Source organism: Eptesicus fuscus, chromosome 10 (assembly GCF_027574615.1).
Source record: "Eptesicus fuscus isolate TK198812 chromosome 10, DD_ASM_mEF_20220401, whole genome shotgun sequence".
NCBI classification, from domain to species: Eukaryota; Metazoa; Chordata; class Mammalia; order Chiroptera; family Vespertilionidae; genus Eptesicus; species Eptesicus fuscus.
Window position 1 is genome coordinate 43,446,961 of NC_072482.1, and position 26,424 is coordinate 43,473,384.

The 26,424-nt window shown below is 46.9% G+C and overlaps 1 protein-coding gene across 2 annotated transcripts in view; it reads left to right on the forward strand.

Moving 5' to 3' along the window:
• Positions 1 to 24,844, forward strand: part of NT5E (5'-nucleotidase ecto) — a 55,684-nt gene extending 30,840 nt beyond the window's left edge. The window contains exons 4-10 of one of the 2 annotated variants that reach the window (XR_008557183.1): positions 14,051 to 14,248; positions 15,484 to 15,638; positions 16,976 to 17,081; positions 17,966 to 18,115; positions 19,484 to 19,684; positions 21,664 to 21,766; positions 22,824 to 22,889. Coding sequence is in view for 1 of the 2 variants with exons in the window: in XM_008145541.3 (XP_008143763.3) it covers positions 14,051 to 14,248; positions 15,484 to 15,638; positions 16,976 to 17,081; positions 17,966 to 18,115; positions 19,484 to 19,684; positions 22,824 to 22,987 (974 nt within the window). In the remaining variant the exon portion in view is untranslated. Of the gene's footprint in view, positions 1 to 14,050; positions 14,249 to 15,483; positions 15,639 to 16,975; positions 17,082 to 17,965; positions 18,116 to 19,483; positions 19,685 to 21,663; positions 21,767 to 22,823 lie in introns of both variants that reach the window. The other variant, XM_008145541.3, reaches the window with a different exon arrangement.
• Positions 24,845 to 26,424: the final 1,580 nt, after the last annotated feature.

Consider the following 26,424-nt stretch of genomic DNA (forward strand, 5'->3'; position numbering starts at 1 on the left):
GATGCATCGTGGTAGCTGGATATGAGCTTCCCACACATCATCCTTTAGAGTAGTGATTTTGAACTTTTTTGCTATAATCCATAGTAAGAAAGGCGTGTGTGTGTGTGTGTGTGTCTGTGTGTGTGTGCGCGCGCACATGTGCGTGTGCATTCTCACACACACAAACGCAAAGAAACTTTTATGGAGCACCCAAAATGCACTCTGATCTCTTCTGTTCTATTGTTCCATTTTCCTAAGTGCCGGTTACCACCCTTCATCTCTTCAGATTGTAGCTAGCCCACATTTTGGAAAACTCAGCTTTAAATGGGTGTGGCCAAAACAGAGCATGCGCAATCACAGGCTCCAGCCTCTCCGGTGCCGAAGTCACTCCCCGGTTCCTCGGGGCTTGTCTTCAGGGCACCTCAATGACGCCCTCCCACGGCACCACTTCCATCCGCAGCCTTGGCAAGGCCTCCGCCCGCCCGCAGGCCGGCTGGGTCTGGAAAGGGCTGCTGGCCCTGCCTGGCTTCCCACTCACTCTGCAGCCTGTCCTCTTGTTCTTGCCACTTTGTTCCAGCCCACGAAGTCCTGCAAAACACTGTGTGCCTTTTGCTAAGTAGCCGAACCTAGTTAATGATGAATGACTGGGTGAAAGAAGGATGCATGGGTAAAAATTATAAGCTGCTTATCCATAAATCTCCAGGGGGATAGTTACAGTCTCTGAAAAACACTGCCTCTAAGAGTCTTAGTCATTCATTTCACATTTTCTGATTGCTTGGCAAGATTAAACTTGCTCTTGTGAAAATTTTCAATTTTGATATTCATCGTTTTGAGGAATGAGCTGACAAAAGTAATAAGGGTATTCCAGACACAGTACGGGATGAGGCATATTTCCTTGCTTAAGTACATTTTTTCAGCTTTAAAAAAAAAACCCACGAACCTTCACTGAATTGTTTGAATTGCATTAGCATAAAGTTAAGTTAAATATTATTAGTTAATAAAAATATAGTTTAAAATAATGCATCCCTTGGAATTGTAAATCTTGCTGAGAATCATTTCAACACACATACAGGACCTGCCACACACACACACACACCATCACACACCATCACACACCATCTCACACACACACCATCACACACCATCACACACACACACACACACACACACACCATCACACACACACACACACACATCTCACTCACACACACACACACACACACCTGAAAGAGAATTTCACAAAGATCTGGATTGCACCCAGGACTTTTTCTATTTTGTTACTTAATTTGTTTAATGCAGTTACCACCTGTTAAATTAATTTCATTGTGTTGTAGCTGGCCCATAGTTTTGAAAATTCAGCTGCAGGGTGGGGGGAGATTGAAGCCTGGAAGTCTCCGTTTGACCCCTTAAGGAATCAAATGTATGGTGATGGAAGGAGATTAGACTTGGGGTGGTGAGTACACAATGCACTATACATACGATGTGTTGTAGAATTGTACACTTGAAACTTAGATACTGTTATTAACCAACGTCACCCCAATTAATTGAGTTGAAAAAATAAAATAATGAAAAAAAATTTTAAAACTCAGCTTTAAATGAGGCACGACAGAAATAGCACAGAAACAGCCCCTCTGCAAATGTTGAGCATCAGTCACGGTTCTGCTGATTACAACCCCCGTGCTCATGTCCGAATGAAGAGGGGAGAGCTTCCCCCCACCGGGCTTACAAAACGTTACAGCTGCAAGGACAAGGGCTGGGACGCACATATCTTCTCTGAAGGAATTAATCCAGGTTGTTGCCTTTGGAGAAAAAGGTAGTAAGGTGAGTGCAGGTTGAAAGAGGCAGCAGGTACTCCCGGGAACTCTGTTCTGTCAGCCCTTGAAGGCGGACCAACTCCTAAGGTGCTGTCTCTCGGCCTCCCACGACTCTGACTTATTCTTGGGTTGTACCAGCCAGCCTGGCTGGCTGTGGCCTTGGGTGAAAGTAGACATCAGTTTCTCTATCTGCAGAATAACAGGATTGATTCCTTCCAGTCGAACACCCTGTTCCCCAGAAAGTCATCCGTGCAAAGAGGCTGGTTGCTTACTTTCCAGAATTAGGGGAAATAAAACACTTCATAATTTCTCGAGGGTACTGCAGAGAACATAATTTTACCTCTAAGTTCTTTGAGGCTCCTCTAGAGGGGGATTTGTAAAGACCTTGTCGGGCTTCGGAAGCAGAGCTTGGGCCTTCCGTGCCAGACGATCTCCAGGTTCTCTTTATTTAAATTGTGCACTGCACACGCCCTTGCTCTCCAACCCAACTGAAAGAAATGGTTGGTGGGAATCAGCTGTCAAGACCCCTCACTGAGCACAAACACAGCACTTCCCACTGGACCACTGGATGTGACCACTACCTTGGGATTGCCTTCTCCAGCTAAATACCGATTTTCCCTAAAAAATGTATCAGGTTTACATGAATCTGTGGTTGTGTGTACCTCCTTATGAATCTCCAGAAATTAGGTGTTGCTTCTGAAAAGAACACTGTTAGTGAGTGGAGGATATAGTTCTCAGGTGTTTTCTGGGGTCCCTCTGTCTGGTCTCATGGGAAAGTAGCGAGGGGGTCATTCCACCTTAGGGACCAGGAACTGAAGCATAACTTAGGTTAAGATGTTATCTTTAGCCTGCCAGAGGTCCAGGTCTTGTGACCATTACTCAGCTCCAGGCTACTGTCCCCTGCTGCCTCGGGAATTGCTGATTATCCAGGAGAAAAGGTTAGGTCTCTGAGGGGGTAAGGGCGTCGGGGAGGGGAATATGATTTCTAGAGCTAAGATCTAAAACTAAATGAAAGTCACAAGGAGCCTTGGTTTCAGAATGACTGTGTTTTTACGGCTCTCGTTTTTATTTTTCATTTGTTTCATAAAGCCCTGTTCTGTAATGTAAAAAGGGAATGGGAAGTCTGGTATCTGGATGGGTACTAAGCCATGGGAAGGCTGATCCTACAGAAGAGAAGGCGATATTCCTCCTTCCCTGCTCTGTTTCCATGGAGCAGCCTCTCCCGGCCCACACAGATGAAGCAAAGCCCTTAGGTCTGGCCCGTGGGCAGAGGGCATCCACAGCACGGGGCAGGTGTTGGAGCTCTGTACAGGTTTGCGGAGCGAGTGAGTGATGTGGTAGCCCATTCCGTGCAGAGCTCCCTGGTTTGATGCTCCTATAACCAGTCAGGGTTGAGTGTAGCCTGGATTGGGTTTCAGGCCAGCTTCACCTGGACCAGTGATTTTCAACCAGTGTGCCACAAGAATTTTAAAAACATGCAATGCCTGACTATTTAGTCAGAGGCACTGAGCTCTTTTCCCTTAGGTTGTCAAGAAATGACAACAGCCAACACAACAATAGCCATCCAGTGTGAATGAATCAAAATTATACCTATTTTTTGTCAGATTGGCAAAAACTAGAATATATTTTTTGGTGTAGTGCAGAATTTTAGTAATTACTTTATGTGTACCATTAAATGAAAAAGGTTGAAATTGCTGTTCTACTTCTCAGACAAAAAAGTTAAAGTCCATTACCACCAAACCAGCATTTCAAGGAAGGTTAAAGGGCCTACTTTAAGAAAAACTATAGGTATAAAGAATAAAATGGTAATAAATAACTTATCCTATATAATAAAAGGCTAATACGCAAATTGTCCCTTTGGAAGTTTGACTGACCGGGAGTTCGACTGCTTGCTATGACGTGTGCTGACCACCAGGGGGTGGCGTAGAATGAAGGAAGACCCCGGCCAGCAGCCCTGATCCCTGGCCAGGCCTTGGGACCCTACCCATGCACGAATTCCGTGCACTGGGCCTCTAGTCAATAATAACCTTAAATGTAAATGGACTAAATGCTCCAATCAAAAGACATGAATGGATAAGAAAACATGACCCATATATATGCTGTCTACAAGAGACCCACATTAGAACTAAAGATGTACACAGATGAAAGTGAAGTGATGGGGAAAAAATTTTATGCACATGAAAATGGGAAAAAAACAGTAAGGTAAGGTAGCAATACTTATATCAGGCAAAATAGACTTCAACACAAAAGCAGTAAAAGAGACAAAGAAGGTCACTAAATAATACTAAAGGCATTGATCCAACAAAAGGTTATAACCCTTGTAAACATATATGTACCCAACATAGGAGCACCTAAATATGTAAAGCAAATCTTGATGGACATTAAGAGAAAGATCAACAGCAATACAGACATAGTAGGGTACTTTAACACTCTGCTAACATCAATGGATAGATCTTCCAGACAAAAAAATAAATAAACAGCAGCCTTAACACACTGGATTGGATGGATTTAATTGATATTTACAGAACATTTCATCCCAAAGCAGCAAAATATGCATTCTTCTCAAGTGCACCTGGAACATTCTCAAAGATAGACCACATATTAGACCACAAAATAAGTTTTAAGAAATTCAAGAAGATTGAAATCTTATCAAGCATCTTCTCTGACCACAATGGTTTGAAACTAGAAATCAACAATAAAAAAAAACAAAGTGAAAAACTTTCAAATACATGGAGGCTAAATAACATGTTATTAAATACTGACTGGGTTAACAATGAGATCAAGAAAGAAGTCAAAAGTTACTGAAGACATATGAAAATGAACATACAACCCAAAATCTATGGAATACAGAGAGAGCAGTCCTGAGAAGGAAGTTCATAGCATTACAGGCCTACCTCAAGAAGAAAGAGAAATCTCAAGTAAACAATCTACACCTAAAAGAAATAGAAAAGGAGCAACAAACAAAGCCCAGAGGAAGTAGAAAAAAGAATAAAGAACATAGCAGAAATAAATGACATAGCGTCAGACTAAAGAAAAACAATACAAAGGATCAGTGAAACCAAGAGCTGGTTCTTTGAAAAGATAAACAAGATGGATGCACTCATTGATAAACAAAGAAAGAGGACCCAAATAAATAAAATCAGAAATAAAAGAGATGTAACAACTGACACCACAGAATTACAAAGGATTGTAAGAAAATACTATAAACAACTATATGACAAGAAATTGGACAGCCTGGGTGAAATGGATAAATTCCTAGCAACATACAATCTTCCAAAACTGAATCAGGAGGAATCAGAAAACCTTCAACTAATGAAACTGAAGCAGTAATAAAAAATAAAAATAAAAAACTCCCAGCAAACAAAAGTCTTGGACTGGATGGACTTACAGGTGAGTTTTACCAAACATTCCAAGAAGAACTAACACCTATTCTCCTCAAACTATTCCAAAAAACTCAAGAGGAGGGATGATTTCCAAGCTCTTCTTATGAGGCCAGCATTATCCTAATTCCAAAACCAGATAAAGAGACTAGAAATAAAGAAAATTATAGCCAAAGATCCCTGATGAACATAGATGCTAAAATCCTCAATAAAATATTAGCAAACTATATCTGGCAATACATTAAAAAGATCATATACCATAAACAAATGAGATTTATTCCAAGGATGCAGGGTTGGTACAATATTCACAAATCAATAAACAAAATGAAGGCTAAAAATCACATAATCATATCAATAGATTCAGAAAAGGCATTTGATAAAGTCCAACACCCATCTATGATAAAAAAAAAAACACACAACTCTCAGCAAAGTGGGAATAGAGGGATCATACCTCAACATAATAAAGGCCATATATGACAAACATACAGCCAACATCATACTCAATGGGCAAAAACTAAAAGCATTTGCCCTAATATCAGGAACAAGACAGGGATGTACATCTGCTTTCACCACTCTGATTCAACACAATACTAGAAGTCCTAGCCACAGCACTCAGACAAGAAGAATAAAAGGCATCCAAATTGGGAAGGAAGAAGCAAAACTGTCATTATTCACACATGACATGATATTGTACATAGAAAACACTGAAGACTCCACCAAAAAAAAACAACTAGATCTAATAAATAAATGTGGCAAAGTAGCAGATACAAAATTTAATATTTAGAAACAGGTGGCATTTTTATACACCATCTAGAGGCCTGGTGCATGAAATTTGTGCACTCAGGGGGGGGGGTTGTCCCTCAGCCCAGCCTGTGCCCTCTTGCAGTTGGGGATCCCTCAGGGAGCAGGCCTAAGCCGGTAGTCAGACATCCTTAGCGCTGCTGCAGAGACAGGAGAGGCTCCTGCCACCACCGCTGTGTTCACCAGCCATGAGCCTGGCTGCTGGTTGAGCAGCGCTTTCATTTCTGATTTTATTTATTTGCTCCTGTGTTGAGTGTCTGCCCCCTGGTGGTCAGTGCACATTGTAGCGAATGGTTGAGCAGACTTAGCATATCATTAGCATGTTACCTTCTGATTGGTTGAACGGACAACTGAATAACCGGACACTTAACATATTAGGCTTTTATTATATAGGATAATGAACTATCAGAAAGAGAAATTAAGAAAACAATCTCATTTACTATTGCAACAACAACAAAAATAAGGTACTTAGGAATAAATTTAACTAAAGAGGTAAAAAGATCTGTACATAGAAAATTACAGGACACTGAAGAAAGAAACTGAAAAAGATACAAAAAGTGGAAGCATATACAGTGTTCATGGATTGGAAGAATTAACATCATTAAAATTCCCATACTGCCCAAAGCAATCTATAGATTCAGTGCAATTCCTATTAAAATACCAATGGCATGTTTCACAGATTTAGAACAAATATTCCAAAAATTTATATAGAACCAAAAAAGATCTCAAGCCCACCTGGTGTGGGTCAGTGGTTGAGCATTGACCCATGGTTCAATTCCCCATCAGGGCATATGCCTGGGTTGCAGGCTCAATCCCCAGTAAGGTGTGTGCAGTAGGCAGCTGATCAATGATTCTCTCTCAATCATTGATGTTTCTCTCTCTCCCTCTCTCATCCTCTCTGAAATCAGTAAAAATATACTTAAAATTTTTTAAAAATTAAAAATGAGAGGGGACCCTTTCCCCCTCCCTATGTGGGAGTCCGTTCTGGGGGACTCTTTCCCCCTCCCCATGTGGGAGTCTGTACTTGTTCTTTAATAAATTTCCACCTTTGCTATACCAAAAAAAAAAAAAAAATTAAAAATGGGACTGCCTTCTGACCCAGTGAAACCACTACTGGATGTATATCCGAAGAAACACGAAATATCAATTCAGAAGAATATACTAGTATGCACCCCTATGTTCATTGCAACCTTATTTACAATAGCCAAGATTTGGAAGCAGCCCAAGTGCCCATCAGTAGATAAGTGGGTAAAAAAAGCTGTGTTACATTTACACAATGGAATACTATGCAGCTGTCAAGATGAAAGAAAGCTTATCTTTTGTGACAGCATGTATGGATCTGGAGATTATTATGCTAAGTGAAATAAGCCAGTCATAGAAAGACAAGTACCGTATATGGTCCAACTTATAGGTAGAATCTAATGAATAAAATAAACTGATGAACAAAATAGAAACAGAGGCATGGATGCATGGAACAGACTGACAGCTGTCAGAGGGGAGGGAGTTTGAGGGACTAGATGAAAGAAGGTGAAGGGGTTAAGCAAAAAGCCATATATACATAACACATAGACACAGACAACGAACGGTGTGTGATAGCCAGAGGGAGCTAGGTGGAGGTGGGCAAAGGGGGCACGGGAATGGGAACAGAAAGAGACTGCTTGGGGCGATGGGTGCATCATGCCATGTGTGCAGATGATGTTTTTAGAAACCTGCACCCCAATAAATTCAATTAAAAAAAAAAAAGAAAATTGCTGCTGTAGACCATCCTCCCTGGGTACCATGCTGGTATTACATGAAGATGCATAATTAGTCTCTTTGAGACCTCCCAGTTGTCATTGAAAGCCCAAGAGCAAGAATCTGAGCAGTAGCCCTAACCGGTTTGGCTCAGTGGATAGAGCGTCGTCCTGTGGACTCAAGGGTCCTGGATTCGATTCTGGTCAAGGGCATGTACCTTGGTTGCGGGCGCATCCCCAGTAGGGAGAGTGCAGGAGGCAGCTGATTGATGTTTCTCTCTCATCGATGTTTCTAGCTGTCTATCCCTCTCCTTCCTCTCTGTAAAAAAATCAAGAAAATATATTAGAGGGACGCAGTCTGGATATGGACAATATCACGTGGCCCCTTGGGTTCCCTGAAGGGAACATGGCAGTGGGCACATCATGGTTGGGTACAGAGATGGCCAGGGAGACCATGACTCAGCATTCTAGTTGCCGACCACCTCTTACCTCTGCCGTGAAGATGGGAGGGAGCCCTGGGCACCCGGAGCTGCTCCTGTACAAGAGGCAGGGCACACGGCAGCTGGCTCACTGGTGGGCATGGAGGGCACCGGGCCAGCAGTGTCCACACGGTGCCCTGAGGAGTGCCGGGGCAGAACCTAAAGCCAGACTTCACCTCACGCTTCGCGACCTGAGCAGCCTGCTTTACGGCTCTCATTGCCACACAATTTCCTGCGTGCAAAACATGCTCAGAGCTTTAAACCACAACAAAGAAACCTTAAACCACTTTTGGCTTAAAACACTAATCAAATCTCTCTTTATAGATTTAGGAAATACCTGTGGACCCCAGGAACTCCAGGTCTCTCCCAAGATCATGAAACCAGATTGAAACTGAGCTTGCACCAAAACCCATTCTCTTGACTCCCAGCTCCTGATTCGCTTTGGGAGCCCAAATGAGTTTTAGTTGAGGAAATTTAATTGTGGGGAGTTGGGGTGGGCACACAGGCATTGCCCCTCTCTACAAATGGATTTCACCACAGAAAAGGCATAAAAATCTTGTCAGATCTATGGGAAAGTGTTGGCTAAATTACTTAAGCTTAGTCATTCAACAAACATTTACCCACCACCTAACCTACTATGTGCTAGGCAAATTCCAGAGATACAGCGGCCCTTCCTAAACTCCACGGTGCTTGTGGAGTTTATTAAGGGACTTTACACGTGAGGGAGACACATCTTGGCGGTGGCAAGATGATGTGGATGTCAGTGCAACGTGGCAGGTGCTAAGGGGTTATAGAGACAGGGCAGGATGGATAAGGGCACTGGGGCGTGGCCTGCCCCAGATAAGGGGAAGGTGACTTGCAAACTTGCCTGGGGAGGGGTGACAGCCTGTGCCAGGAACCAGCATGTCTGGGGAGCAGGAGAGGGTCAGCCCGACAGCCTGGGAATTCGGGAAGCAGCCTCTTTGGCCTGGATCCCAGGCAGTGGTCACATCGCGGAATAGTCTCTTCTGCACACTGACCTTGATCCGATTCTTCTTAAAGTGTGCAAGTCAGTCAGTCAGGTCACATTTTACGGGGGAGAGACTTTTACCTTCAAGGTTATTTCAGCTGGTCTAATAATTAAATTATGAGACAGATTAACAAGAGAAAATAACCAAATTTAACTAACATACATACACATGGGAACCCCACATACATGAGAGAGTCAGCGACCCCACATACATGAAAGGTTCAGAGACAGCAAGGAAACATGGGGATACAGGACATTCTGAGTTAAGGATGACGTAAGGCGCCTGTGCAGGAGGAGGTCATTCTCAGGGTGATAGGAGTGTTCTCCTGAGGAAATGACGTCTGGAAATGACATTTGGGCTAAGGTCAGAAAGATGTCCAAGAGTTAGCTTGACACTGATTATCTTTAATCTTATTGAGCAATTACCTAAGTCCGCTTCACTTGTTGCATTAACTTCTTTAATCCTCCCAACAACCCTGTAAGGCAGGTATTGTTGTTTTCTTCATTTTACGGATGAATAAACTGAAGCAAAATGATGCAATTCTCGTGTAGGTCTCTAGCTCCAGGTCTTAGTCCTTATTGGAAGGCTGTGGAGGTGGGTGTGGTCTAGGAATGAAAGGACAGACTGCTGACGGGCAGGGCCGTTGGTCTAGACCAGTGGTCGGCAAACTCATTAGTCAACAGAGCCAAATATCAACAGTACAACCATTGAAATTTCTTTTGAGAGCCAAATTTTTTAAACTTAACTTCTAACGCCGGTTCTTCAAAATAGACGCGCCCAGGCCGTGGTATTTTGTGGAAGGGCCACACTCAAGGGGCCAAAGAGCCGCATGTGGCTCGTGAGCCGCAGTTTGCCGACCACTGGTCTAGAATGTAGATGAAGCTGGTAAAGAGAGAAAGAGCCACATCGTGTAGGTACAACAGTTTATGATATTCACGCCAGAAGTTGCATTGTTTTGCCTAGGGCCAGTAGGAAATATTTTAAGCCAGGGAGCACATGATGGTACTGTGTTTCAGAAAGGTCGCTCAGGCTGCTGTGGCCAGACGTCAGATAATGGTGACCTTGCCTGAGGAGATGTAGAGAAGCAGACAGATAAAACAGTGTCTGCTGGAAGTTCGAACTTCCAAGTAATTTAAAAGAAAGACTGAAGTCCCTTAGAAGCAATGGTGTGAAATATGCTAATTACCAATTATTTTTATCCACTCCTTTATAGCAATTTGGAAGTTCTTAAACGGATTCCCATATATATGAAAAACCACAGTATGCAGATGATGTGCTGTGGAATTGTGCACCTGAAATCTGTATAATTTTGTTAACCAGAGTCACCCCAACAAATTCAATAAAAAGGAAAAAGGAACATATTATGAATGGCATTAAAATCCTATATAATAAAAGGATAATATACAAATCGACCATACAGCAGAATGACCGGTCGCTATGACGCACACTGACCACCAGGGAGGCAGATGCTCAACACAGGAGCTGCCCCCTGGTGGTCAGTGCACTCCCGCAGAGGGAGCACCACTCAGCCAGAAGCCCTGAACTGGGCTCACGGCTGGCAAGCACAGCGGTGGTGGCAGAAGCCTCTCCCACCTCTGCAGCAGTGCTAAGGATGTCTGACTGACGGCTTAAGCCTGCTAGGGGAGCAGGCCTAAGCTGTCAGTCAGACATCCCCCGAAGGCTCCCGACTGCAAGAGAGCACAGGCCAGGCTGAGGGACCCACTCAAGTGCATGAATTTCATGCACCAGGCCTCTAGTATTCTATAATTTGCCCTGGCCGGTATGACTCAGTTGGTTGGAGTGCTGTCCTGTACACCAAAAGGTTGGGGGTTCGATTCCTGGTCAGGGCACAAACCTAGGTTGCAAGTTCTATTCCCAGTTGGGGCAAGTACTGGAAGACAACTGATTCATTCTCTCTCTCTCTCTCTCTCTCTCTCTCTCTCTCTTCCCCCCTCTCTCTAAAATCAATAAGCATGTTCTTGGGTGAGGATTTTTTTAAAAAAACACCTATAGCCCTATTCTGTTTGGCTCAATAGATAGAGCAGCGTTGGGCTGTGGACTGAAGGGTCCCAGGTTCGATTCCAGTCAAGGGCACATGCCCAGGTTGCAGGCTCGATCCCCAGTATGAGGCTTGCAGGGGGCAGCCAATCAATGATTCTCTCTCATCATTGATGTTTCTCTCTCTCTCTCTTCCTCTCTCTCTGAAATCAATAAAAATATTTTTTAAAACCACCTATAATTCATTCAGCCAATTGGAAACCATGTGAACGACCTGCTCCCTGGCCCCGGGGTCACCATGACCCACCTTCTCAGCCCCTCTGGCCTTGGAGCCATCAGGGTCCTGAGGGGCTGCTGTGGCCAGGGCTCCCAGGCGGGGCGCTCCCTGTTAGGGTCTCTCAGGCACCCACTCTGTGCTGGGAAATGCCCCACGGACCAACTCTAAATGCCAGCCCACAACTTCCGCTTCTCCAAGTTTGCCCCGTGGCTGGAGTAGAGTTCTGGTGAATCACTTCTGCCAAGATGAAGAGCTGGGTTTCTAAAGACAGATGTGAGGAGAGGATATTTTGGGTATGAACGTCTTTGGCAGGAAATAGAATGGTGTGGGACATGTGGAGTCCGGGGTTGTTTTCTCTGCCTGTGGTTTTCAGGGGTCCCAAGGGGGGGGGGAGGCCAAAGAGGGCTCTGCCGTGGAGGCAGGGATTCGCCACAGAGGAAGTGGCCTCCCAGTTCCTGAGTGAGTCCAGGTAAGACACCGAGGACACGTCTCTTCTTCTAAGAAAAGGAACATCATGGGCTTTCAGAAGTGGAGAATGTTCCCTGCTGGATGGGAGCTGGGATTTGTAGCCCAGGTTTCTAACGTTGACATTCTGTTCAAGTTCGGATATGTCTATGGAAGGCAGAAACACGCGGGCTAAACCCTTCTCTTGGGTTTCCAGGAAACTGCCAGACGTCCTTTCCCAAAGGCATTTAGTGCCGTTTCCTCCTGGACGTGTGTTTTGCGCCACCTTGTGGGTATATTGGGAACTGCGCCTCCCCAAGCTTCTCAGGGCTCAGAGAACCACCTCCGGTAACCCTCCCCAGCTGAGAAGGTGGGCGGGGCCTGCCACACCTCCTGGCCCCCTAAAAGCAGGTTCCAGGCTTGCCCAAAGGAGGACCAGCACAGAACAGAATGTTAATCTTCCTGCTCCTGTGCCCTGCTCCAGACCATCCACAACTGCCGCAGCCCAGCAAACCGTACACTGCAGGTGGAGCTGGGACAAGGCCTGCGCGCCTCCTCAAGTAAAGTGCTTTCGTCAGAATAAAGTGCTAAGACCTTCTTTTTCTTTTTTATCTTTTTTCCAAAGGGAGCAGGAAAACGGGAAATGAAGGCTGGCAGCAGCCCTTCCTGCTTGTGAAGTGCTGGCCTTTGCAGCACTTCTCTGTGGGTACTGAGCTGGAGGGGGCGCCCTTCGCACAGGAGCAGAGCAGGGGTGGGTTTCCAGCACACTCACTGCAGCTCGACAAGCCCAGAAACAGCATAGGGCCCGAGGGGCCTCCCGGGCTTGCACCTGGCTCGGTGAGGGGCCTGTGGCAACCAGCTCTTGTCGCCGCAGGAGAACAGAGCATCGTGGGCTGTGTTGGGTGTGGAGAGAACAGCGTTTCCGTGCCTCACAGCCTGCTTTTCAATGTGCCCTTCGCATACCGGCCTTGTGACCTTGGGCACGAGCCTATGGCAGTCAGTCTGCTAGTCTGTAAGTGGGGATAATAGGACCTACCTCGTGAGATTCTTGGAGGATTAAATGAGATGTAGCCCCGGCTTGGCTCTTGGCTGACTCCCATAACTGGTCCGTGTGAGTAAGCAATGCCTGCTGAAGTTCCCTGCACCCCTAACATCTGGTAGGAAGGAGGGGGGTGATAGGAGCAGTGGCAGGTCAAGGGTATCTGTTCTGTCAGAACAACCCAAACAAGGTCATTGTCTCTGAGGAGGAAGATAGGATCTGCGTTGTGCCTGAAGGAGGGTGCAGTTACAGAACTGAGACGTGCCTGTGTCGGCTCCCTGTGGCCTGTGGCCGGGCTCCCCGCCCTCATGCAGGCACATGCCCAGGAGGTACAGTGGGGTGATGAGTGGCCCCCTACGGCTCTCCCAGGGGTCCCCTTTGAGACGGAAATCAGCAGAACCGCCATGCGAGGTCTGGCCGGGTGGACAGGTAGTGTGCGTGCTGGTCAGCCAGAGGATGAATGTGGCTCTTCCGAAAGTCACCTGAGGGGACCCAGGATTTAGCAGCAAAACTGAAGACAGCCCTCTGTCATTTCTGTTCACGTTCATTAACGATTCTAGGGTCTGGAGTGTGTGTCTAGCGTGTCTGTCCTTGGGCCAGTGGCCTGCTGGCCCGCTGCCATCTCCTCACCAGAGAAGGAAGTACGCATTTATTATCTACCCTGTGCCAGGCACCGGGCCAGGGAGTTCAGACATTGAGTCCGCGCAGCAGCCCTGTGAAGTAGGAGCTCTGTCACCCCTTTTTCGGGTGTGGGAACTACAGTGCAGTGAAGTGCAGTGGCTAGGGAGAATGGGCCGGGCCAGGAGGGAGGGAGGATCATCGCATCTTTTCGTCCCCGCAGCACCAGGCACAGCGCCCCGGCCTCAGGAAGAGCTTAGCAAATGCCTGCTGAGTGGAGAATGGAAGGATCTGTGTGGCACAGGGGCGTTCGGACACAGGGGCAGGTGCCCCGGCGGGCTCTGAAAGACCAGCTGTGTGGAGCAGCGGCTGGCAAGTCATCAACTCAGAATTCACTGTCCTCGGGCCAGTGGCCCGCTGGCCCGCAGCCCGCCGTGAACCAGGGCGGACTTGATCAGCTTTGGCCCTTCTATTTTAGGCACCCCACCCTCCAAAGAGGTGCCGGCGGGGAACTACCCATTCATTGTCACCTCCGATGACGGACGGAAGGTTCCCGTGGTCCAGGCCTATGCCTTTGGCAAATACTTGGGCTATTTGAAGGTTGAGTTTGATGCAAAAGGAAATGTCATCACGTCCCATGGAAACCCCATTCTTCTCAACAGCAGCATTCCTGAAGGTACGTGAAACTTGGGGCCCCATTCCACGAACCCCAAAACGAGGTGGCTGAATTTGCCCTCCCTTTTCTTGTTAATATTTCAGGACAAGACTATAATAGTTTTATAGAATTGGGCTTCTCCCTGAATTTATCATTTTCGTGGATAAAGAGGCTTAAAACACGCCCAAATGCCACAAATCCCCACTTGCTTTTTTTGAGTCCTTTTAGCATCAGACACTGTCCTGCCCCTTGGGCATTTCAGGCGTGGCCCTGGTGTGGGAAAGCCACCCTCCGCTCACGTCCAGAGGACAGCTGACGACCGAAGCAGAGGGGTTCAGACCCGGCAGAGCAGGGCCCCAGCCCTGCCCGCCCGGCAGGAGTGTTCCCCAGGCAAGTCGCCCCAGCTCAGGGGCGTCCGCTGCATTACTTACCAAATGAAGGAGTATCTTTCTTCCTTTTTGGCCTGGGACTCAGAGTAAGAAACACATCTTATCTCATCCATTTTCATCCAGTATACACAGACACACTCCTACACCTCTCACCCGCCGTCTGCTGCTTAGCCTGATCGGATCAAGGAAGGGGGGCTGTGAGGGGCCACAGTGCCCTGAAGGGTAATGGTCCCCCCACAGCCACACAGACCTCCCAACAGCCAGAGGGAGGGGCGGCCACGCAGACAGCCGAACCTCAGCAGCCTGTGTACCTGCCCCTGGGCCTTCGTCACCCACCAGCCCCAGCAGTGCCCTCACAGGGGGGCCAGCAGGGACTCGGCGGTGACGAGCTGATGTTCGGATACTCCGCACGTCGTCAAATAAAGGTTCGTTCCAGGCCTTCGTACCAGGAAACAGAACAGAGGCTCCTAAGGAGATTGCATAGTCAAAACCAAAATGCACATCAGCGCGGCAAAGCAACGCGTCCTCACACAGGCAGGCGGAACGGTGTTTGATTCCTTCCTCAAAATGGAGGCCATGCTGAAACCGGTTTGGCTCAGTGGATAGAGCGTCAGCCTGCGGACTCAAGGGTCCCAGGTTCGATTCCGGTCAAGGGCATGTACCTTGGTTGCGGGCACATCCCCGGTAGGGGGTGTGCAGGAGGCGGCTGATCAATGTTTCTCTCTCATCGATATTTCTCTCTATCCCTCTCTCTTCCTCTCTGTAAAAAATCAATAAAATATATATATTTTTAAAAATGGAGGCCAGTGTGAGACCGGCTTTAACTACAGACTGATGTTTTTGGTGATTTATTTGTTTTTCTTCTAGATCCGAACATAAAAGCAGACATTAACAAATGGCGGATAAAACTAGATAATTATTCTTCCCAGGAGTTGGGGAAAACCATCGTCTACCTGGACGGCTCCAGCCAGTCATGCCGCTTTCGAGAGTGCAACATGGGCAACCTGATCTGTGATGCCATGGTGAGTGGGCCGCAGGGATGCAGGGCCCAGGCCGGGGGAGGGGAGGAGGAGAGGGGGAGGGGAGATGCAAGGGGGACAACCTGGTAGTTACAGAATTGAGCATTTAAAACAAAATCAGTGCCCAGACAAAAGCTGGGCAGGATTCGCGCTGAGCACCTTGGGGAGGAGTGTGAACGAAACCAGCTGACCATCGCTTTGACCTGCAAGGACTGAAGCCTTTATAGTAAGGTGTTCATTTTTGGATGTCTGAATTTTGAGTGTTGCTTTTCCTATAAGATGATTGGAATACGCAACCTCTGCTGCTCTGAGGATGTAGACTCAGTAGATAAAACACATCTGCTTGGGCCTTACTTGGAGACTGTATTTCCCGGGTCTGTCCTTTGGCTCCAGAGAACGAGGCCTTGTGGGACCAGAACCTCCTTCACAAGCAGAGAGTGACAACACACATTCACAATGAGGATAACCACTCCTGTGGCTGAGCGCGGTGACCCATGGGAAGCACCTCTCTGCCCACCCCTCGGGGGCTTTGCTGAGCCACGGTCCCCCCGGGTCAGATGCAAAGCCCACACCCACGGGCCGTCTCCCGGTCTGTGCTCTGTACGTGCCTGGGACACAGCCACGCCCAGTAAATGTCTGCCAAGTCCATGACAGTGTCCACGCTCTCCACGGTAAAACCAAGGCTGCCGGGGAAGTAGCTAGAGAGACGCCAGTACGTGTGCTGTTTAGAGGAAGGTCCCGAAGGAAATAGCCCAGGCCGTAAGCAGTGCTTACCTCTCCGCTAGGAGACTGGGGCCAGGGTAAGAAAACTCTCCGTTTTGCACTATTATTTTTTCCAAACGGGAATATATTCACTTTATTTCTTATAACTAAATATATATTTTGTAAAAGAAAAGTAAGAATGCAACTGATTCTCCCCAGTTTCAGGAGGCTGTCCTTGGGCCTTCAAAATAGCTGCTTGGGAACTGGCTGGGGACCTGGACGTGGAGGCCAGGGTCCTCGTGGGCCTGAGGCCTGGAGTCAAAAGGCTTTCAGGTCCCGCCTTCAGGAGCCGGGGTGGGGCCCGTCCTGGAGGGCCAGTCTGCACGGAGGCCCGTCCTGACTCAGCCGGTTCGCTGAGGCCCATGGAGAGCACGGGGCCTTGGAGAGGGGCTCGGAGCTTGAGATGGGTCACCATGTCTTATTTTTGCTTCTCATTCTGATGACGCTTGAGAGCGCTCTGGGAACACGGGAGCAGGGAGAAGCAGCCTCATTTCCTCAGGAGAGCCAACCCCGTTCCTGGACCGGATCCCAAGGAGGAAGACCCAGAATGACTCACGTAAACTCTGCTGCCGTTGCAGATTAACAACAACCTCCGACACTTGGATGAAATGTCCTGGAACCACGTGTCCATGTGCATTTTAAACGGCGGTGGCGTCCGGTCTCCCATTGACGAGCGGAACAACGGTATGCTCCCCAGGCCGGGCCCTGGGCTCGGGGTGGCCGCGCCCACGGGCAGCCTCAGCGGAGCTCTGCTGCCTGCCACGCACCACAGTGTCAGTTCGAGCTAGCTGCTACTCAGTCCCGCCTAGCCCAGACACACACACACACACACACACACACACACACACACACACACACGAGTGTTCTCAGGTGTATTTGCATGTGGAGGCAGCAGACTGGGGTTCGTGGACCCCAAGTTTGATCTAAGCCTCTGACTCACAGAGTTAAATGGGAATTGTCGCTGATTCATGCAAGATATTGGCAGCCTCCACGCTGCTATCTGGAAAGAGAAAGGCAGCACTGCCTTCTGTGCTGGGGAACACACCACTGGGTTCAGTCCTTTTCGTGCACTTACAGATATCCAGGGTCACGTTCTCTGGTGAAATACACCAGCCAGACAGCTGCTCAGACACCCTGGCTGTCTTGCCTGATGTCCTCTCAGAACCAGTCCGTTTTGGTGTAAGCCCCAAGCTCGTCTCGTTGTCTCAATCAGGGGCAGGCGGCCGGGAAATGCTGTCTGTCTGGAGGACCTAAGCAATGTTGACACTCACTGCAGGTCCAGCCTCACGCCAGGAGATCCAGGCAAGGCACAGGCGACTTGGGAGCCACAGCCGGCCACAAGCTCCTGCCATCTTGCTCAGGCGGGGAGGGCACGGCCGAGGGCCTCTTGAATCCATTCCCACCTGCGCTGCGTCAGGAGCCACTTAGACTCCGCGGGTGCTGACCTAATCGCCCCCCCCCGCCCCCCCGTGCCCCTCACCTCCTCCGCCAGCCCTAAAGGAAACTGGTCTGGGGAATGCTTGTTCTCAAGATGCGCTCCTTCTTGCCTCCTCTGTGACCGCCCTCAGGCACGATTACGTGGGAGAGCCTGACGGCCGTCTTACCCTTCGGAGGGACCTTTGACCTGGTCCAAGTGAAAGGCTCCACCCTGAAGAAGGCCTTTGAGCACAGCGTGCACCGCTACGGCCAGTCCACCGGCGAGTTCCTGCAGGTGGGCGGTAAGTGGCCTCCCGGGTGAGGTGGGATTCCCTGCAGGTGGGCTTAGCTCCCTCTTCACCAGGACCTCTGTGGCCAGGCTTGTTCAGGTTTTCCATCAGCCAACACTGGTGCACAGTCTTTTAAAGGACGCGGACTCGCAGACCACCAAGAGGAGGTCAGTGTCAAAGCCCCGAGGCCTGGAAATGAGTATGGCCCAGTCCGATTGGGACATCCGGTGGGCCCTATGCACGTGCAGGCCCTCCTAACTCTAACAGGCCAGCTGCCTTGAAGGCGTTTCTATTAAAATCTTAGTTGTTCAAACATTCAGTACTCTTTGTAAAATAAAGTAAAATCCCTCCTGTGTTCTAGTCATAACCATCTGGAACCCTGCAGAGGTTCAAAGGCGTGCAGCGTCCAATCAATTAACACGGACGATTTCCGGGAGGGGCAGCCTGCTGCGTAGACACACCTCATTATTGAAGCAAGGGGTTCGAATTGGGCGGAACATTTGTTCCGGTCGGGCTCCAGCCCTGGCCTCACCCCCACAGTGGTCTGGTTCCGCGGTGACCTGGGCAAGTCTCCAACGTCTCCGAAGGCAGAGGAAACCCGCCTGCCCCGCTCATCTCACGAGTTCCGGTGAACATCGAATGAAGATAAATTCTTCCGAAATTGCCAAGGACTTCTGAAACGCTTCTGTCAATAATCCCACAGCCCAGTGCATTAACCTTCAAATTAACATTCTTACTTGACCCTGAGAGCATATCCTGGCCTCGTTTTGTTTTACTGTAGATGGTGGCCCCGCTCGATGGGTGTGACTGTTTGTGGCGCTCTCCCTCTGCAGAACACTTAGGGCTGAGGGGCTGCAGAAGGTGGGGGGCCTGGGCTCGGGCCTGCTGCCTGTGGGGTAACCCAAACATTCTGCATCTTTCCAGGAGAGTAGAGGGAACAACGGGTTTTGATGCTCCAGCACGGTGCTGGGGAGTTGTATGTCCCGTGGAAGTCACTCAAGTCCAAATTATTGCCATTTTGTACTCTTCAACATTGTCACAAATGACCTGCCCTCTCATCTCCTTCTCATTTTCCAAAGCTGCTGAACCCACTCACTTGGGATTTTAGAGAGATGTAGTTTCTCCCCACAGAGTCAGTCCTTGCCCATTCGGAGCCAGAGCCAGTTTCCCTCCAGTGATTCTCAGACCTCCCAGAAGGACTCCCCCTAACCAGGAAGGGGAGCTGCAGTGTCACCGCAACTCCTGCTGAAGTTTCACTCACGCTCAAACTCAGTGAAAACCAAGCCCAGGGCCCCAACTCCAGGCTTTGGCCAACATCTCTTTCTCAGAAAACAGAACCTTTGGGTCCAATGAAAACATACCGTCGCATTTCTTTTCTAGGAATCCACGTGGTGTATGATCTTTCCCGAAAACCTGGGGACAGAGTGGTCAAACTAGATGTTCTTTGCACCCGGTGCCGAGTGCCCACTTACGAGCCTCTCAGAACGGATGAGGTGTATAAGGTGATCCTCCCGAGCTTCCTTGCCAACGGTGGAGATGGATACCAGATGTTAAAAGAAGAATTATTACAACATGACTCAGGTAAGCACCGGTGCCTGCTCCTCTCCACGTCCCATAGGAGCTCAGGAACAGCAGTGCTGGTCTGAAGCGGGGAGCTACTCACGATGCCAGAGCATCGAAGGCAGAGGCCAGAACCTGCCCCTGTGGCCACCTCCCTCCCGTGTGTGGGAACATGTGCCTGTCCCTTCCCAGCCCACATACCCAGCCATCCACACCAGGGAAAATGCATTTATAAATCAAAACTGTTTTTAAAACTCTTTTATGTGCCAAAACCGGTTTGGCTCAGTGGATAGAGCGTCGGTCTGCGGACTGAAAGGTCCCAGGTTCGATTCCGGTCAAGGGCATGTACCTTGGTTGCGGGCACATCCCTGGTAGGGGGTGTGCAGGAGGCAGCTGGTCGATGTTTCTCTCTCATCGATGTTTCTAGCTCTCTGTCCCTCTCCCTTACTCTCTGTAAAAAAATCAATAAAATAAAATAAAATAAAACTACAATGATACCACTTCACACACAGTGGGATTCTTATAAAAAAAACAAAAAACTCTTTTATGTACCTACTAGTAGCCCCACACCCGAATCCGAGCTCCAATAGGTCACTGCCGCTTGTAGTTCGCTGCCCCACCCTTCTGCAGATCCGTGATCTGGTTGTTTCGTGGTGGGTCGTTACACCTCAGGGTATGACAGATAATTAGCATATTCCTCTCCTATTATATAGGATAAACAGCTATTTAAATGTTGAAAAATGAGTTTTTCACTTATAGAAAAAAACATACCTCTAGAACTTTAGGTTGACCATGGAAAATCATCATAGTACATCATCTCAGCTTTCTACAAGAAGCTTTTAGCGTGAATGGGTCAAGGGGTGCATGGGAGGTGACCTGCCCTTTCAGCAGAGCATGCTGGTGGCACCCGTTATGGGAACCACACTTGAGCCGGTCAGTATTTCTGTCGGCATTTAGGGCCATCAGACACCAGCCTTTTAAAAGTCCTTTTGAGAACCACATCATGTGCATGAAGTCCACTGAGAGAATACACTACCCCTTCCTCTTCTCCAGGGGGAAATCAATGTGCTTGCAAGACACGGGCACAGCCTCCCTGAATCTCCGGGATGCAGCTCAGCCAGCTTCCTCCGCAGCCCTGCCGTGGCAGCCCTGCCATTCCAGCTGCTGGTTCCAAGGCGGCAGAGAGCAGTCAGGGCAGGGGAGGCAGCCCTCCCTGGGGAAAGGCACTGGCCACGTCTGTGCACTCCACGCCAGAAGATGCAAAGGCAAGCTTAGCAAGGTGTTCTCTTTAGCGCCGTGAAGCAGAGGCTGATGGCTGGGCAGCACCACGCCCAGCCTGGCCGATGGGTGTTGGAGAAGAGGAACTCAACCAGAAAGCTGAGGGAGCCTGGGCCCTAAGGGTTCTCAACCCTGGCTACACATCAGAACCACTAGGGGAGCGTTTTAAATTAAATACCAGTACCTTGGCCCCAACTTTTAAGAGATTCTCATTCAATTGGGTAGCGAGAAAAGTCTCTTCCAGTGAATCTAATGTACTCCCAGAGGTGAGAACCAGAGAGGAGTTCTTTTTTAAGTATTAGAGTGATTTTTTAAAAATTGAGATTGTATTGACATATAACATTAGTTTCGGGTGTACAACGTAATGACTTGATCTTTGTATACATTGTGAAATCACCTAAATAAGTCTAGTTAACATCCATCACCATGCATAGTTACAAAAAATATATTTTTTCTTGTGATGAGGACTTTCAAGATCTACTCTTGTAGCAATGCAGTATTAATATAGTCACCATACTGAGCTTTACATTCCCAACACTTACTTTATAATTGGAAGTTTGTACCTTTTAATCCCCTTCACCAATTTCTCCCACCCCTCACTCCCCTGCCTCTGGTAACCACCAATCTGTTCTCAGTATCTGTTAGGTTGGTTTTGTTGTTGTTGAATTCCACATATAAGTAAAATCATATGATATCTGTCTTTTTTTACTTATTTCATGTAGCATAATGCCCTCAGGATCCATCTGTGTTGTCCCAAATGGCAAGATTTCTTTTTTTTTCTTTTTTTTCTGGCTGAATAATGTGTATTCACAGCATGAGGCAAAAGTAAGTTTACAGTTGTATGCTTTGAAACAGAGTTTATTCTTGTATTCTTATTATTGTATTGTTTTCCATGTGAACAACTATAAACCTACTTTTGCCCACCTATATATACGTAGGTCACAATTTCTTTATCCATTCATCCACTGATGGATACTTAGGTTGCTTCTGTATCTTAGCTACTGAAAATAACACTGCAGTGTACATGGGGGTGCATATATTTTATTTAGCGTTTTCATATTCTTTGGATAAATACTCATGAGTGGAATTGCTGGATCATATGGCAGTTCCATTTTTAATTTTTTGAGGGGCCTCCATAAGGTTTCCCATAGTGGCTGTGTGCATTTATATTCCTACCAACAATGCACATCGTCACCAACACTTACTCCTTGTCTTTTTGATGACCAGCCATTTCCATAGGTGCGAGGGGATACCTCACTGTGGTTTTGATTTGCATTTCCGTGATGATTAGTGATGTTGAGCATCTTTTCTTATGTCTGTTGGCCATCTGTGTGACATTTGTGGAAAAATGTCTATTCAAATCCTCTGCCCAATTTTAACCATTTTTTTCTACTGAGTTGTATGACATATATATATATTTACCATAAGCCTCTTATCAGATACATGATTTATAGAGTATTTTTTAAATAAATTTTGCTGGGTTCCTAAGGGTTTGTTGTAGTAGGCAATTAGCATTTCTTTATCAGCTCTCCTTTTGGAAATGAAGTCCCGTTGCCTCTCCAGCAATTATGTGGAAATGATTCTGGAGCAGGCAAGCAAAAGGAAGCCACTGTATGTCTCAACGCGTTTCTCTTGCCCAGTTCCCCAAGAGCTTTAAAGGCGATGATGTCCACAACCTTTCCCTGAGTTGCATTCACACCTGGAACACGAAAAGGCACTTGTGCTCACCACTCTTCTATTCTCCCGGGGCACTTTACCAGGACTGTTCCCCCAATTACAATTATAAAGGACTTGAGAGAAATACATTGGTCGTCTCCTCTCTGACGATACCTTATCTGTTGATACCTTTCCTGTCACTAAAATAATGTCCGTATTTTTCTAGGTGACCAAGATATCAACGTGGTTTCTCAATACATCTCAAAAATGAAAGTCATTTATCCAGCAGTTGAAGGTCGGATCACGTTTTCTGCAGGAAGTCGTTACCATGGAAACTTTTATCTAATATTCCTCTCAATTTTGGCAGCTATCATTGTTTTATACCAATAGCCAAAAAACTCTCCTTGCCACTGTGTGAAACTGCCTTTAGGAACCTTCTTTATAATGGCACAGGCCATCCTCACAGGCTCCTGGAAGCTGAGCTTGGAAGATCGTAAACGAAGACATCATCACTCAGGATCCACAACTTAGTGAACACACAGGAAAAGAATTTAAAATGAGCCCCGAGAGAGGAAGACCACCATCTTCGGTTTGCATATGCAAATTTTAAGCTGTTCAGAATACTTAATGGACTCCTCTCTTCTTCAAGGATAACAAATCTCTGCTTTATTTCTGGTCTCTTGTTCCTTTTTAGCTCCTGTTATAACAAGTTTCATGGACTAAACAAGGGCAGCATTCTTTCTTGTGCCTCCTACGTTCCTTTGATGAATCAAGGAACAAATGATGCAGCAGATAATGGGACAGGCCAAGTCAAGGGGCGGGGAGAAAGGGAAGGAAAGGAGGGGCACCCAGGACCGATTTTCATTGCAGAAGAGAGCTAAAGTACATAGATTTATTAAATATTTCCTGAGCTAGCAGCCTAGTGCCTGACACATGGTATTAACTGTTTATGAGAGTCCATCAGTTCTGCTTCTGTGCTCTTTCCTTTCTTCTTAATTTTAAGGTGTCATGAGAAGAGAACCTTCTTTGACCAGGTGTAATTCTAAACCTCCCCAGAAAGTACCAATACTGTACTTATTCTAGTCGCACCACAAACACACACACACTCCCTCCCCCAGTCATGGAAAATCTAGAGGGGAGACAAGGGTTGATTTTTAAAAATGGTGTACAGCCCTAACCGGTTTGGCTCAGTGGATAGAGCGTCGGCCTGCAGACGGAAGGGTCCCAGTTTGATTCCAGTCAAGGGCATGTACCTTGGTTATGGGCACATCCCCAGTCGGGAGTGTGCAGGAGGCAGCTGATCTCTCTCATTGATGTTTCTAACTCTCTATCCCTTTCTGTAAAAAATCAATAAAATATATTTTTTAAAAATAAAAACGGTGTACTACAGCAGTTTGAAGTCGCTCTGCCTCCAAACCGGAACAGTCACTCTTAAGTCATTCTCAAGTCTAGATATGAGAGCTCCTACCTGGGAGTGGGCCCCTCTGAGTGGGTGCTCAGGAAATACCCAACTGAGGAGATGATTTTTGCCCAAAGGTGGTTGTGGGAGCATGTGAACCTGCACAGCGTTGCAGGATCCAATGAGAAAGGAAAACATTCACCTTAGAAAACAGTGAGCACCTAAGAAAGAAAGAGCACCTACAATGACCACAAAATAAAACCAAACAGCAGCTTGTGTGGACCAGAAGGGAGTCTGGGAGGAGTTTCTGAGGTGCTGCAGTATTCCATGTCTGTCTGGTTGGTCACTCAGGCTTGTTCAGTGTGTGAAGTCCATTGAACTGTACGTTTGTGATTTATACACATTTCCAAATATATTTATACGTATAAAAAAGTTAAAATAGTGAACACCAGCTAGAGGTGTGGAGAGGGAATATGTTTGTTTCTTAATGTTTACGAATATTAAGTGCCCTTGGCATAGAATATACTTGTCAAAACATCTGTATAAATGTTGTGGCAGTAAAATAATGTCCTCAGTTCTATGTATATACACATTAGCTATAAATAATGTCAGTAAGATTGTAGGGAAAATTAGAGGTGCATTTGGGGTATATTTTTTCTGCTTGGCCTTGTAAAATAGGATAAATTCTACTAGAGCACAAACTTTAAAGAACATTTTTATAACTTTTCTAAATATGTGTGCATGTGTTGTGCAATGGTTTAAGAAATGACCTCAAAACTTTGCAATTGCAGATTCCAAACAATAAAATGGAAGATAGGCTCTTTGTCTTTGGTATTATTTCTTCTCTCAAGTGAACACCTATAACCCAAGACAATATGACTGACAGAAAACTGACATTTATCACTGATATCATTTCCCTTGATCAAAGGCCACTTGCTATCGATAACCCTCCCTGTCCCCCTTCTCACCCCAAAAATGGAAAAATACATGTACTTTTTAGGGAGGCGAAAAGAGTAAGTAAAGAATATTTTAAGTAAGACTACTACATTTTCTGGCTTTCATATGTAGAATCTGATGTAGAAACTGTTTTGAGGCCTGTAATAGTTTCCTATAAATAAAAAAGGTCCACGTTAGTGTTGGGGATTTTAATTAATTTATCTGAACTGGTTGTGCATCTAAGAATCTTCAAGCATACGGATGACACAATAGACTTTAATCTATCAGACACATTAAATCCATTGGGTGGCGAGCGCCTTCAGCAGCTTGAGACAGTGAGCTGGCTCTCTTAGGAGAAAGCTTAGACTGCTAACAGCTGTCCTTTAGAAAAAGTTGCTCCCTCGGGGAGTATGCAGTCCCATGGATGTTTGGCTAGGTTTGCCTAAATTAGGAAAGGTCCCGGCTTCGTTCCATGGGGCTACTGTAACAAAGTGCCACAAACTGGGTGGCTTAAACAGCAGATATTCATCTCAGTTCTGGAGGTTTAGTCTCAGATCAAGCTGACAGGGTTGGTTCCTTCTAAGGTTTTGAGAATCTGTTGCACATAAATTAAAACGACTTTGAGCACTTGGTGCAATTCAACAGTCTGCAGTGCTTAGTAGCCCCATTCTCTAGTCCAGTGGTCGCCAATCTTTCGAACCTCACGGACCACCAGTGGTCCGCGGACCACCGGTTGGCGACCGCTGCAAGCATGTCAAACTCTAAGGCTAACACGGGCCAAATAAACAAGGTTTATGTGGGCCACAAAAAACAAAAGCTTCAATTTTCATAGAAACGTAGGTTTATTTCGATAGAGACATGCTGAATACAAAGGGCTGAAATAATTGTTAACATAAAATAGAACATTTTAATAAAAATTAATATTTTTCTTGAACATTAACTTACCAAACACTGAATAACTGCACAAATTAATAAGCGTAATGCAAATAAACCTATTTTTTTGTTCTCCAAAAGTGAAATATTTCCTGTTGCACACACCAAACAAGTCAGTACAAGACTAATGATGTGGCAATCGGCTGCTAAAATATTTGCTGCTAGTATTAGTGGAGAGAAATGGTGCGCCTGCACATAAGGGAAATGAATGCAACATGATTATAGTAATCAGTCATTAGCGAACATTGTAGTTCATTATCAATAACTAGAGGCCCGGTGCATGAAATTCATGCACGGGGCGGGAAAAGGGTACCCTCAGCGCAGCCTGCACCCTCTCCAATCCGGGACCACTTGGGGGATGTCTGACTGCTGGTTTAGGCCTGATCTCCAGGATCTGGCCTAAACCAGCAGTCGGACATCCCTCTCACAATCCTGGACTGCTGCCTCCTAATCGCTCACCTGCTTGCCAGCCTGATTGCCCCTAACGGCCCCCTGCTGCTGGCCAGGTCGCCCCCAACTGCCCCCTCCCTGCCGACCTGGTCACTCCTAACTGCCCCCC